The sequence below is a fragment of the Typopeltis vanoorti genome, chromosome 23, assembly GCF_054136105.1.
Source record: "Typopeltis vanoorti isolate ZY-2024b chromosome 23, IOZ_Tvanoo_1.0, whole genome shotgun sequence".
Lineage (NCBI taxonomy): Eukaryota > Metazoa > Arthropoda > Arachnida > Uropygi > Thelyphonidae > Typopeltis > Typopeltis vanoorti.
The window spans coordinates 91,437,594-91,452,403 of NC_143571.1; the positions used below are offsets into that span (position 1 = coordinate 91,437,594).

Genomic DNA, 14,810 nt, shown 5'->3' on the forward strand with positions numbered 1-14,810 from the left:
AATTAAATAACTAAATAAGGGGTGCTTAATGGTCAAAGATGTATAACTGAGAGGAGACCTCCACATAGCCTTTAAAAAAATGTGGCGAACCAACTAGGGCTTCTGACCTAATGTCCAATCCTCACCTTCTCATGGTGCACCCTGTTGGGCATCTACCTGGATACTGAACGAACGAGGATGGGCTGGCAATTTGGGATTTAGCCGACCAAATTGTATTCTTATTGGTTAAACCAAAATAAAAAATGATGGTACAACATGACAAAATTTCATGCCTGCTAGGGCATCACCCGGTTAAACAAGGCCCCCGTTGTTTTCACCAGGGAACCAGGGCGAACAGCGAAAAGTCAGCTGCTGGAACAAATTGGAAAAAACACCCCAACTCAACATCACCAGAGTTAAAGATCGGTACCATCAACATAAGACGCCTGAATGGCAAAGAAATGGAGCTAGCTGAGGAATTAGATAAGTACCAGATCGACATAATAGGGGTGACTGAAACAAAAAAGACAAAAACTGGTGAGATCTTTCTGAGCAATAAATACAAAATGTTATATTCAGGCAATGACAATCAAGGAAAAGAAGGAGTAGCCATAGTATTCAACACAAAATACGAGGCTAATCTTCTTGAATGGCAGTCAGTCTCAAGTAGAGTAATGTGAACAAATATGAGAATGGGGAACTGGACAATGAGACTTTTTTGTGCCTATGGTCCCACAGAAGGTTCTAAGGTAGAAGTGCAGGAATTTTTTGAGGCTTTAAAAAAAGCAACTGACACAATGAAAAAGGAAAAGTTGGTCCTTGTTGGGGATCTAAATAGCAGAGTAGGAAATGATTGTGAGACTTACAGAAATATTTTGGGAAAATTTGGAGAAAAGAGCAAAGCTAATAATAATGGCAAATATCTGTTGGATTTCTGCTCAGGACATGGACTGGTTATTATTAACACCATGTTCCAACATAAAAATGTACACAAATTCACATGGAAGGAAGAGGCAAGGAATAAGAAAAGTCTCATTGACTGTTATTGTTGATAGTGATGTTTTCTGCCTGGTGGATTATAGTGGATTATATTCACCAGTGTACAGAGGATTTGAAATTGGAAGTGATCACTATTTAGTCTTGAGCAGGATAAAATTGAATTTCATATTGAAAAGAATAACATGTAAGAAAGTTTTAAAGTCAATAAAACTTGAGCAGCTCTCAGATGTGAACTGTAGACTACAATACACAAAGTTTATTGAAGAAAAAATGAAAGAGTTTGAGAACAGAAATCAAACCTTGGAGATTCAGTGGCAAGCCTTGAAGAAAACACCAATTGATTCAGCTAGAGAGGCATGTGATGAATTTGTCTGTAATTGTAGAAAAATTACAACTCCATTACAATACAGGAAGTTAAAGAGACAGTGAAGGAAAAGAAGAAAGCATATCAAAAGTTCCTGGGAAATAAGTCAGCTTGTGCTCTTTACAGAATACAGAGACAAATGGAAGAAAGCTAAACACTGTAAAACTAGCTAAACAAAAGTCATGGGAGGACTTTGGCAAGAATATAGAAAATAAATATCAAGAAGGTAGCAAAATATTCTGAAGGTTGTTGAAGAAGCTTAAGAATGGAGGAAAGAGTGCTGTAAAAGTAGTTAGAGATGATAAAGGTGACATGAAAATGGAAGAAAAAGATATCCTCGATTTGAAAAACTGCTAAATGAAATAAGCAGTGATGAGAGAAGAGTGGTAAAAAACACTGATCAGGCATGCAGTCAGGAATACATATCCATACTTCAAGTAGAAAAAGCCATCAAAAGCCTGAGATATGGAAAGGCATCAGGAGTAGATGATATTCGACCAGAAATGCTCAAGAATGGAGGTATAAAAGTCTTACAGTCGCTGCACTGCATAGTTCAGGAAGCCTGGACAGAGGGACGAATTCCCGATGATTGGAGTAGAGCTCTCATAGTACCCATATATAAAAAGGGAAATAAAACTGAATGTAAGAATTACAGAGGGATTTCCCTACTGAGTGTTCCTGGCAAGATCTATGCAAGTATACTTGTGAAACAGTTGAGAAGAATTGTGGACGAAAAGCTTGGTGAAGAACAAGCTGGATTCAGGCCAAATAGAGGCTGTCAGGATCAGATCTTCACTTTACGACAAATAGTGGAGAAATTGTGGGAATATAACAAAGATCTGTATTTAAGTTTTGCCGATTTGGAAAAGGCATGACAAGGTGCCAAGAGAGAAGCTATTCAATATGCTACAGTTATATGGTGTCAATGGGGCATTATATCAAGCAATACTTAGTCTTTATTTGAGTTGTAAGTCAGCAGTTAGAATTGAAAGAAGTACAGGAAGATGGTTTAATGTTAAATCTGGTGTCAGACAAGGATGTACATTATCCCCTCTGTTATTCATTATCCATATGGATCACATTATGAAGGAAAGTGATATTAAACATGATATCAAAATTGGAAATGTTAATATCAGTTCTATGCTTTATGCGGATGATGTTATATTTCTAAATAATCCACTATAAGTCTGCAAGATTCTCTGACTAAATTGAATAGCTGTTGTAATAGATATGGTATGAAAGTCAGCATTAAAAAGACAAAGACAATGAAAATAGCCAGAATCATTGAAAATGTCAACTGTGTTGTGAATGGAGAACCTGTGGAACAAGTAAAACATTTCGGCTACTTAGGCACGATTTTTAGTGAAGATGATAAATTAAATATGGAAATAGACAACAGAATCAGCAAATCTGGTATGGTGGGAAGTCAACTGAATAAATTCATATGGAATAAGAGAGAAATTAGTCACCACACTAAATTAGCTGTATACAAGACAGTATTCAAACCAGTTTTAACTTATGGATCTGAGAGCTGGGTCAGAAGTAAAACACTTCACCAAAGACTAGAGACTGCAGATATGAGAGTCCTGAGAAAGATTATAGGTATGAACAGATGGCATCAATGGCAATATCATATTAAAAACGAGGATATTAGGAAAGAACTTGACATTGTCAGTATCCAGGAATGCGTCAGCAGAGCTAATCTCAGGTGGTATGGTCACTTAAAATAGAATGGGCAAAGAAAGATTAGCAAAACAAGTGTTCTCTGCCAGGTTGACAGCAAAACGACTAAGAGGAAGACCAAGATATAGGTGGATTGATATGGTACCAAGTGCCTTAGATGATAGAAATATAAGATCTGATAATATTGGAGTCTTGACAAGTAACAGACTGATTTGGAGGATAATTGTAGATAGGAAGTTAGTAATGATGTAATTTTTTTCATGTAGTACTATTATATCCTGTACACCCCTTGAAGGTAGATGGCAGGAATTTGATGATGATGATGGAAGTACAGGAAGATGGTTTAATGTTAAATCTGGTGTGAGACAAGGATGTACATTATCCCCTCTGTTATTCATTATCTATATGGATCATATTATGAAGGAAAGTGGTATTGAACATAATATCAAAATTTGAGATGTTAACGTCAGCTCTTTGCTTTATGCAAACAATGTTATATTTATCAATAAATCCGCTATGAGTCTGTGAGATTCCTTGACCAAATTGAATAACTGTTGTAATAGAAAATGTTAAAATGTATGAATGTCAGCAATAAAAAGACAAAGACAATGAAAATAGGCAGAATCATTGAAAATGTCAACCATTGTGAACGGAGAACTAGTGGAACAAGTAAAACATTTCACCTCCTTAGGCACGATTTTTAGTGAAGATGGTAAATTAAATATGGAAATAGACAGAATCAATAAAGCTGGTATAGTAGGAAGTCAACTGAATAAATTCATATGGAATAAGAGAGAAATTAGTCAGAACACTAAATTAGCTGTATACAAAGACAGTGTTGAAACCAGTTTTAACTTATGGATCTGAGAGCTGGGTCAGAAGTAAAACACTTGACTAAAGACTAGAGACCACAGATATGAGAATCCTGAGAAAGATTAGAGGTGTGAACAGATGGCATCAATGGCAATATCATATTAAAAACGAGGGTATTAGGAAAAAACTTGACATTGTCAGCATCCAGGAATGCATTAACAGAGCTAATCTCAGGTGGTATGGTCATTTAAACAGAATGGGCGAAGAACAATTATCAAAACAAGTGTTCTCTGCCAGGTTGGCAGGAAAACGACCCAGAGGAAGACCAAGATATAGGTGGATTGATATGGTACAAAGTGCCTTAGATGACAGAAATATAAGATCTGATAATATTGGAGTCTTGTCAAGTAGACTGATCTGGAGAAAAGTTGTAGATAAGAAGTTAGTAATGATGTAAATTTTTCATGTAGTACTATCATATCCTGTACATCCCTTGAGGGTACATGGCAGGAATTTGATGATGATAACTAAATAATTAAATTTAAATAATTAAAATAATTAAATAATTTTAAAAAATAATTTAAAAAATAAAATAAAAAATAATTAAATAAATTTAGGAAATTTAACCTTAGCTACTTAGGTGGCACTTTGTGAATATAAAAGTTATTGTTTAATTAGCCTTGTACCTGTACTGATGATGCATGTGATACTCAGGTGAAAATGCTACGCATAAAGAATAATTTACGTGAGTTAATTCCGTTATTATAATAGTAATATGTCTACTCACGGTATTTCCTTAATGAAACTAATAAAAATGATCCAGGATAGCTGACCAGAAAACATCCTAAGCAAAGTTCTTGATAAAAATAAATAAATAAACAAGATCAGGAGGAAGGAAACAAAATTCTTAGAACATAAGAAGGTAGACCAATATGACTGTCACAGGAAAACTACAAAGAAGAAGCAGACCAAGAGACCAAGTTCAAAAAAAATAAATATTTATAGAATCACAAGACAGCAATAACTGGAGATCATGGCTGCAATTTGTAGTATTTGTCAAAAAATAAACTACTGTATTTTGACAGTTCTAAGTGGTCCTAAAGGAGGTTTTACTGCTTAAAAGGTATCACTATAATCTTCAAATTTTTTTTCCCCTTAAAGATCTCACATAATAAAGGGAGGCAAAGAAAAATTCAATTACTCACTATCTTGAATAATTAGATATAAGTTTGCTCACCAGAAAAACTCCACCATTTAAGGCACAACACTGTCCAATTCTACCTAGAATTTTGTTTGGCCTGTAAAAGATAATTCATTCAACATATAAAGCAGCATAGATATTTAATGACTAATTACAGCTAACATGATTAATTACACTGATTTAGTTACAGAATATGTAAGTGATATTATTTTAATTAATTATGGTTAAATAAATTAAGCATTAGCCGGAGGGAGATGCTTATATTGTAATTTACCTGGATTTTACTAATGCATTTCATTGAGCACCACATGATAAACTGCTGTTGAAATTAAGGGTATTTGGTGGGGATGTATAGTCATTTGATAGTTTGGTTATAAGAGCCAGCAAGTTGCATGCTGAGATGTAGTGTCCCAAAAAAGGAAAGTGATCAGTGGAGTGCCACAGGGTTCTGTTCTGGAACCACTATTGTTTAACTTGTATATCAATGATGGAAAGGGGGTATTCAATTGTTTGAATAGGTTGGTGCTCTGGGCTGAAGAATGGATATATCATTTCCATTTTGCTATATGCACTTTGGCCAGAGAAGATGGAATGAGATTTTACCACATGGGAGGAACTTTGTTTCAAGAGATGGAGAAAGGAAAGCAAATGGATTTGGGCATTCTTAGTGGACAGGGAGCTGAAGTTCGTGGGACACATTGCAAAAGTTGAAATAGTTACCCAAAAATTATTGCTATAATGTGAAAAATACCAACATGTACAGATAATGGCATGATAGTTCCACTCTATAAGATGCTAATTAGGCCTCATTTGAATTTCTGTGCAAGATCTGGTCACCTGGCTCTATGGGTTAATAGAGAAAGCTTGGAGAGAGAGGTGCATAGGTGAATAACTAACTGTCCCAGAACTTGGGAATATTGAGTATGAAGACAATGAAGGAACGCAGTCTTCAGAGCGTGGAAGATGGGATGGGTGATATCATTACGATGTATCAGCTATTCAGAAGAGCCTACCAACCAGGTGCAGGGAAATTGCAAAATATAAAGGGTGATCCAAGAACAAAAGACCATCCCTAGAAACTGTACAAAAGTCATAAAAAAAAGGTCTTTTTCTGCTCTTTACATGTAAGATCATGTAAAGAGGAGAAAAAGTGCTTTTATTTTCTTAGTGGATGGTGAATGAGTGGAATGCATTGCTAGTGTGGGTAGTGAGTGCTCCAACACTGAATGTGTTTAAGGCAAAGTTAGTGGTTTTATTGTTCAATCTTCAGCAATGAGTCTTTGGACACCATAGAGGCTTGGGAGTAATACTATATCTAACATCACCTTGAGTAGTATCATAAGGAACTCATTGTATACAGTGAAATCATACTGATCAGAGGAATGGTTTATAATAGTGGAAGGTTTATTACAGTGAATTTCTTTTCAAACTGATGTTATAGAGCTTAGGTAGGACCTATCACTGGCAGCCACTCACAAATAGGTATGACTGTGATTGAGGAGCATTTGATGCTCTTTTTCTTCTCACCAGTTTCAAAATACACTTTCTCCATTTTGATATTTCTTCATATATTTGCTTTGAGTTATCCTCTAAGAACATTTGTCCTCTTGTGCTGATACCCCTTCAGTTTTAAGATCTGTTTTGAAAGGCAAGTGCCTGGAATATATGCAACATGATCAAATCAGCAAAGAACAGCCAGTGAGGGACAATTGTTGTCTCAATACTGGTATAGTTAGCTTCAGTCAAACCATGATGTCAATGCCTCAAATTTTTCTGGTGAATCCTGAGAATCCTTCAAAGACAGCATTGGTGGTATATTTCAGGTTTTTTCCATGGTGCCTTCTGTGCATGATCTGAGTGAGGTTATGGAAACATTGTCGCATTACCGAGCTTAAACCTGTGGAGGGAAACCATGCATGTAGCTGATGAGCTGGTAGGTGGTTGTTCAGTTACCTTATGATAAAAATTTCAGCATCTTTATCTCAAACCGTACAACACTATTTTACCAGAATAATGTTAAATATTTGACCAGTGAAAGTGAATATAGTCAGATATATTAGATGGGCTTAGGTGAGTGCATTAAAGTGTATAGCATGTGCATTACATAACATGTGCAAGACATCAAAAATTAGTATAATGACACAGACAGAATAACAGCATGCTAGGGATAACCCTAGAAATGGCAGTACTAAGAATTAAGAAAAGTGAAAATTGCGAAGATTTGGTTGAGGAATCAACTCACAGCTTCCTATCTTATGTGAAATGCTCATATTTTAAGTTACCTAAGCACTTATCACAGCCCGGTGGTTGGCTGTCTTACATATACACTAATGCAAGAAGCATCAGGAATAAAAGGTACTGGAGTTTTTAGCTGTAGTAGTTGTAGTGGGACCAAAAATTAATGGCATTAGTGAAACATGGCTGACAGAGAAGCGTAATCTTACCCGCACACTTTAGCTTATGTGTCTTTATTCGTCTCTACAGGTTAGCTATTTCTGCTACCTGGAGAACTCTGGAAAATTTATTTAGAGTTAATGACTGCACCACCAGGGTTCTCCTTATGGTATTAGATATACTTAAGACTTCCAGTAGGGTTTACTCTGAGATTATCTAAAAACTTATTTAACAGTCGTGGCTAACATTAAATACTTTCACTCACAGGTCTGTAATTTTTTTGGAAATAGTGCATTGCATAAAGATCAGGCGGTACACCTCCTTAACAAAACAAGCATGTTTATTTCAAACTAAAAGGCAAATATACAAGATCATACACTATTAAAGGGTTCCCTCTTAGCTCTATTCAAAGCCTATTAATTGTAACATTTCAACATTTGCATATACACTGAATCATGCAATATTAGGACAGAAAGAAAACTGTCAGCCCTTGGCAATACCAAGATTATCATGCTCTGTAAATTCTATGACAAAAATATCTCCTATTATAATTGTGTACAATTAATCCTTAGTTTTTTTCATTCCAGAACAATGAACTATGCTTAAACAAAAAAAATGTCCCGTTGACTTTCAATCTTTCCATATCTTAGATAAACACAACGAAATTTACTCACATATCTTCGTTAACACACAACTCAATACCAGTTCCTTGTTCCTTTGCAGATTCCGTTGGTTGCATATGTCTTAGGCTTTGACTTCCATACAAGGGAGTTTTGTCTTCACTGTCATCTCACATAGATGACTCCTGGGACTCGAAGCACACTTTTACTGACATGTCTGAGTCGGCCGAGGGCGTCCTACATCCGATACATGTTGCTGGCTCTTTCACTGGCAAGGCATACTGGTCCATCTTTCTTGCTCCTTCGATGGCTTCACGGCACCCACGGTTACACTCTCCCGACTTCAAACGGGCCAACAAACACGATGCATGGTTAAAGAAAGGATCCGGAGTTCTTTACCTTCTTTCTGTAACTTGCAGGACCTCCTATATACAACTCTTCAGGTCCCTGGACTAAGGGTCGAGGCCCCGAATATTCCCACGCAAAATGGTCTTGACCTTCAACATTAATGTTCACTTCTAATTCTCATGGAACACACACAATCTTGTTTACAAAAAGCGGAACTGCTTAAGATCTAAACCGCCTTTTATGACACTGTCCTTGAAGCTTGCATCTGGCACCGACACAATTAGAAGAACTTACTTTGTATATACAATTCGTAAGTTGTTTCTTTTAAAACTGAACTACATCAATGCTGTGCCAATTTCTATGGCTTTGTCCTTGAATCATACAACTTAAACATTTATTTGACATTTAAAGTTTCTGCACAAACTTGCATGTTAGTTTTCTTAGAATTAGCTACAGTGGTTTTCACAAAAATTTACTATGTTAATACAGAATTATTTACCTTGTTCACAAGTTGTGACCTCTGTAAAAGTCTATGCAAAGAAAAATCCTACTGCATCGAATTTTACAGAACACTTTCAGGAATAAAATATGATGGCGAAAGATCAGAAGGGCATAGGGATATTGTTAGAATACAGAGGAATTAGGTCAGTATTAGGGATAACTTTGATGTTACCCCACCAAAGTAAAAATCTACAATAGTGGGATAACACAGGCAATGGATTTAAGGCAGTTGAGATAACAGTTAACAGGACAAAACACACAACTAGGTGAGAACAGAGATTAACCAAGATCAACTAAAGAAGACAGCAGCATAAACAAATCTTATAGATACAAAGACTATCATTATAGCCAATTTCCAATATGGATATACAGACTGAAGGAAACAACAACAACAAAAAAAAAAAACATGCAAGATGTCCCGTCAGGTGTCTCCTCCCTCCAGGAGATTGACTACCATGTGTCTCCAACATGTCCTATTCTGCACCTCTCTGCTGCATTCCCCACTCCAGTCTTCCTCTCCTTCTCTTTCCCTCAACAATTCCTTCAAGAAGTGTCCTTTGTAGGCAGTTATGTCTCAGAATATATGTCCGAAATAGCTGATTTTTCTCTTTTTAATTTCTTTTATCAGGCTCCTGTTATGCCTACCATCTCTAGTACCTCTTCATTTGTCTTTTTGTCTTTCCATGACATCCTCATAATTCTTCACAGAATCCACATTTCAAAGGCCTCCAGTTTTTTCACACTCAGATTGGAGAGTGTCCATGTCTACTCCGTATAATAATGTGGACCATATGTAACATTTGGAGATTCATAGTCTTGTTTTCAGATTTAATTCTCTAAATGTCAGTAGATTTTTTCATATTGTTAAATGTTGACCTTGCAATTTCATCTTCTGTCCTGCCTTTCTCTGTGATCAAGTGTCTGAGGTATGTGTATGTTTGCACCTGTTATAATTTCCTCTTATATTGATGTATATTTTTGGTATTTCCATTTCTCTTGAAATTATCATGATTTTTGTCTTTTTAAAGTTGAAACTGAGACCTTACTGTTCGCTGTACTTGAGGATTTCCTCCATAAGAGTCTTGAGGTCATATTTGTTGACCTCAAGTCTCTTATACCCCTACATTCTTAATCCCCCTACATACTTATTCCCCCTAAAGTGATTCCTTTGAGGTTACTAATTTCATTAAATATTTCTTCTGTGTACAAGTTAAAGAGAATCAGAGACAAGACACAGCCTTGCCTCACACCTTTCTGAACTGGGAATTCTTCTGAGGTCTATTTATTCTCAAAGATGCAGTCTATTTCCAGTAAAGATTAGTTATTAGCCTAATGTCTTTTCCATCCAACCATGCCTATTTTTGAAAGGATTTCAATTAGTTGTTCATGTTAAACATTGCATATGAAGGTCTATGCCTAGGATAATCTATGAAGCAGAGGTATACATCTTTCTATGATGGTTCTGATGTTGAAAATACCTTCTCTTATACCTACATTTTCCTTGAAGCAACTTTGTGTATCATTTATTTCTTTCAAGAATAACATGACTTTTGATACTTGACTGATGAAGCTAATTCTTCACATCTTGTAGCTTTTGTTTTCTTGGGAAATGAAACGAAAATTGAGTGATTAATATCTTTGGGTAGAAATCCAGTCTCATATATCTTATTGCATAAATTTGTTAGAAATTTCAGTTCTACTTCATCAAAAGCCCTCAACCATTCTGCTAAGATATTATCTATTCCTGCAGCTTTATGTGGTTTTAGTTTTATGACGGTGTTTTCAACTTCACAAAGTAAAATGGGTGGTCTTTCTAAATCAGTCTGTTCAGGAATATTATTTCTTTGTTGCTCATAATTTCCTCGTGTATTCAATCCATCTTTCCATGATTTCTTTTTTATCCATTAGAATATGGTCTCTTCAATCTCTAATGACACTTGCATGATTTACTGTATGTGTCTTGCTTGTCATTTCTCTGCTTCTGTGTTTTCTATGGCTGTGCATTTATTCTTAATCCATTCCTCTTTGGCTTTGCTACATTCTTTTTTTTATTTCTTTATACATGATTTTATATTCAGGTTTGTTCTTTAACTTTTTTCTTTGTTCAATCAACTTTAATATTTTTTCATTTATCCAAGGTTTATTCCCTTTCCTTTTTAATTGTGGGAGTGTATTTTTGGCTGCTTAGTTGATGGTATTCTTGAATATTTGCCAGTTCATGTTAATTTCATGAATTGGTGTTCTGTGTTTCAGACTTGTTAAAGGATTTTGTGAATTCTTTTATAAAGCAGTCTTGAACTTTAACACAGTCAAGTGAGTCTGAATTATAAGTCTTTTATGAATGGTTGGCTTGGTATCTTGAGTTTTATTTTGATTTTTGCAATCATTGGAGTATGAGGACAGATTGAGAGAATGTGAGTTGCAGAGCCTCGTGAATAGGAGGAAGGGGGGGGGGAGATGATTGAGACATAAACTGGTCAGGTGTTGTTATCAGGTAGACATGGAAGAGATTTCATAGAATGGGAGAGGGGAGTAGAACAAGAGGCCATTGCAGTAAACTGTATAAGGAGGATGTGAGCAAAGGAGTGAAAAGCAGGTTCTTTGCATGGAGAGTGGTTGGTGAGTGGAATGCATTGCCTGAGTGTGTGTTGTGGACACATTGAATCAGTTTAAGACAAGGTTGGATGAGCATTGTATGCAATAGGGAGTACCTCCCATGATGAGACTCTGACTCCATGGAGGTCAAATGCTGATAATAATAATAATAATATAGTCAATTTGGTTTCTACAGATGTCCCCACGGCTTTTCCATGTATATAGTCTTCTGGAAGGATGTTTAAATAGTGTGTTGGCAATTATTAGGTCACTGGTTTCATAGAATTGAATTAATCTTTCACCTCTTTCATTTCTGGTTCCAAGCCCTTGGTTTCCCATGCAAAATGAGATTTTTTCTGAGCCTACTTTTGCATTTAGGTCACCCATCATTATAATAACATCATCTGACTTAGCACTAGAGATTGCAGTTTGGATGTCTTCATAAAATTGTTCCGACTCTTCATCTGGGTGGTCTTGGGTTGGTGCATATGGTTGGATAATATACAAGTCGAATAGTTGTGCAGTTATTTTGGCTGTTATGATTCTGTCATTTATGGGCCAATAACCATGTAGAGATTTTGCAATTCTATTACTTAGGACAAGAGCTACTCCATTAAGGTGTAAGTCACTGCCAGAGTAGATTAGAGTGTGATTTTTTCTTATTATTCCTGTATCTGACTACCTCACTTCACTGATATCTTCAATATCAACCTTCACCACTTCTAATTCCTGGATTAAGTTGTCTAATTTGCCTGCCTCATAAGAGTGTTCTGATGTTCCATGTTACTATTTTCATTGCTCCTGGTTTTCAGACAAGGGACATCTGAGAATATCCTCCCCAGAGAGTTTGAGCTATCATCTTCATACACTACCTTAGTAGTTCTTGTCTTACAATTCCCAGTTTCAAGCTCTTCTTCCCTGTAGCTATAAGAGCTGATGGTTGCAGGGGTCTCAACCACATCTCTAACTTCATATTGTGACATGGAGAATAGGAGGAAGGGGGGGGCAGGGAGAGATGATTGAGACATAAACTGGTCAGGTGTTGTTATCAGGTAGACATGGAAGAGATTTTTCATAGAATGGGAGAGGGGAGTAGAACAAGAGGCCATTGCAGTAAACTGCATAAGGAGGATGTGAGCCACATCTCTAACTTCATATTGTGACATGGTGTGTTTCATGGTTGACAATGGATAAATACATGGTGAGGCTCCAATCTCTTCCACGATAGCTGGCCACAAGTCCCTTAGATGTCAGGAGCATGCCCTCAATGTGCCGCACATCTTGCTGTCATGCCCTTGATCAGTCAATGTTGATTCTTCTACCATCTTGGCCATTCCAGACTTTGTGTAAAGGTAAACCAGCCTTGTCCAGACGAGGCTGGTTTACCAGGGTGTGGCTGCTGGTATGCACTACCAACTTCTTGGAGCCATAAGTGAGAGTTGAGTGTATGTGATGACCAGAGCCTAATATCCTGACCCTGAGATCAGCAGCTGACATCGATACTAAGGTGCTACCTCTCCATATACCCAATGCAAGATGAGAGAAATATTATTTATAGGTAACTACTACTGAGAGAACTAATTTAAGAAGCAGGATGGAAGGAAAGGGCTCACAGTACTAAAAAAAACTGGATCTAGTAATAGCATCTGAGAATATCTATAAATAAGGTGACATTGCTTCCAAATTGCTAGCCCTGGATTGGCCAAGTGGTTAGTGTATCCATTCTGCAACCAGCAGCTGTGAGTTTGAATCCTGCAGTGGGCACAAATGTTTATGATTGTGTTTAGGTGGAAGAGGAATTTCAATGCCCAGTGTAAGACTACTGCTCTGCTTGTTAGAAGCCTGAAGTGGCTTGAAAAAGTTCAATGAATAAAATAAAAAAATCCTTAGTGCATCCACAGTACCAATTGTACTATAGGTTTACAACCTTTAGTGGATGGGAGTCACAAAAAAAAACTGGTGAGAGTCATCATGCATATACAGAACTATAAAGAAGGTGAAAACTGAGGACTACTTGACAGTGCTCTGATACAAGAAAAATCATATCAAGAATAATTCCATCATATAAGGATAGAGCTAAGAATGATGGCAAATTATATACTCCCATCAGTATATCTGGTGTAGTTATCAAGGTATATTAAAGAGGTTGGCCAGGAATTGCATTCAAAAGTGACAGTACTAAAAATCCTGTATTCAAGGCAAAAGTTTTGTTAAAGGTATGCCTTTAAAAAGAAAAAGGAAAAAAAAAAACACTAGAAAATTTTCCAAAATCTTTTCCTAATTAAAATTAATTTTTTTTTATTTATGTCGTGTCATCTATTTCTATACCACTTATGAATTAGCGATCATTGCAGATTCTGATGCTCAGTCATAGGCCATATGGGATGCATAGTGTGTATTCTCAAATCATCTACTTAACCCCCCCACCTCAAGATTAAATGATGCGTGCACTACTGCATGACATGCCTGGATTTTGCCAAGGTGTCCAACAGGATTCCATGATTGCTAGAAAAAATTAAGAGGGATGGGTATGCAAAACAAACTTATGACATGGAAAGGTGAGTGGCTAAATGACAGGTGTCAGAAAGTCATGTATAGAGGTGCTGAGTTTAAGCAGACGATGGCCAGCAGTGTACCACAGTGCTGTACTTGAGTTGTTAACTTGTATATTAATGACAAGGATGGTTTGAATGATATTCAGTTATATGCTAATGTGAAGCTGAGGGAGTGAAAAGGATTAGATCTAATATAAAGAATCCATGCAAGCTGATTTGAACAGAATGGTTATTATATGGGCAAACAATGAATGAATGTCAAAAGTGTAAGTTTTGCTTGACATTCATTCATTAAAAAAGTGTTGACAAGTTTTGACATACAGCATTTTAGTAAGACATGGCAGACAGCATTTATAGAAATTTGCAGCACATAGCAAATGAAACTAGATGCTTGGAAGTTATGATAGCAGAGTTAAAAGATTCAAGTCCACACTGCTAAAGTTTCTCCCCCACCCCATTAAGAGAGGTTGGTTTATCAATCTGCAATCCACTACTTTCCATAAATTAAGGAACAAAAATAAAAAAAAAATCACAATTCACATGCATGATGAATACAATTCAGTGGAAAGCAGTATGATGAGACATGAAAGAAACATCCAAATATTGTCTAATTTTGTGTTTCTTTCAGTAACAGTCTAATTCATTATCAAATAGGTATGCAAAAACAACAGTAAAAAAAACAAAAGGTCAAAAAAAATGAGCTTGTCAAAGTGCCTCAATAAAGAATGTCTCACCCCGCGTAGCAACTCAAGGATAAC

General features: G+C 36.4%; 1 protein-coding gene across 3 annotated transcripts in view; it reads right to left on the bottom strand.

The window, feature by feature from the left end:
* Nucleotides 1–14,810, bottom strand: part of tank (EI24 domain-containing protein tank) — a 143,208-nt gene that overhangs the window by 89,910 nt on the left and 38,488 nt on the right. For all 3 annotated transcript variants that reach the window (XM_090413031.1, XM_090413030.1, XM_090413029.1), the window contains exon 4: nt 5,076–5,136. In XM_090413031.1, the coding sequence (XP_090269157.1) occupies nt 5,076–5,136 (61 nt within the window). The remainder of the gene's footprint in view (nt 1–5,075; nt 5,137–14,810) is intronic.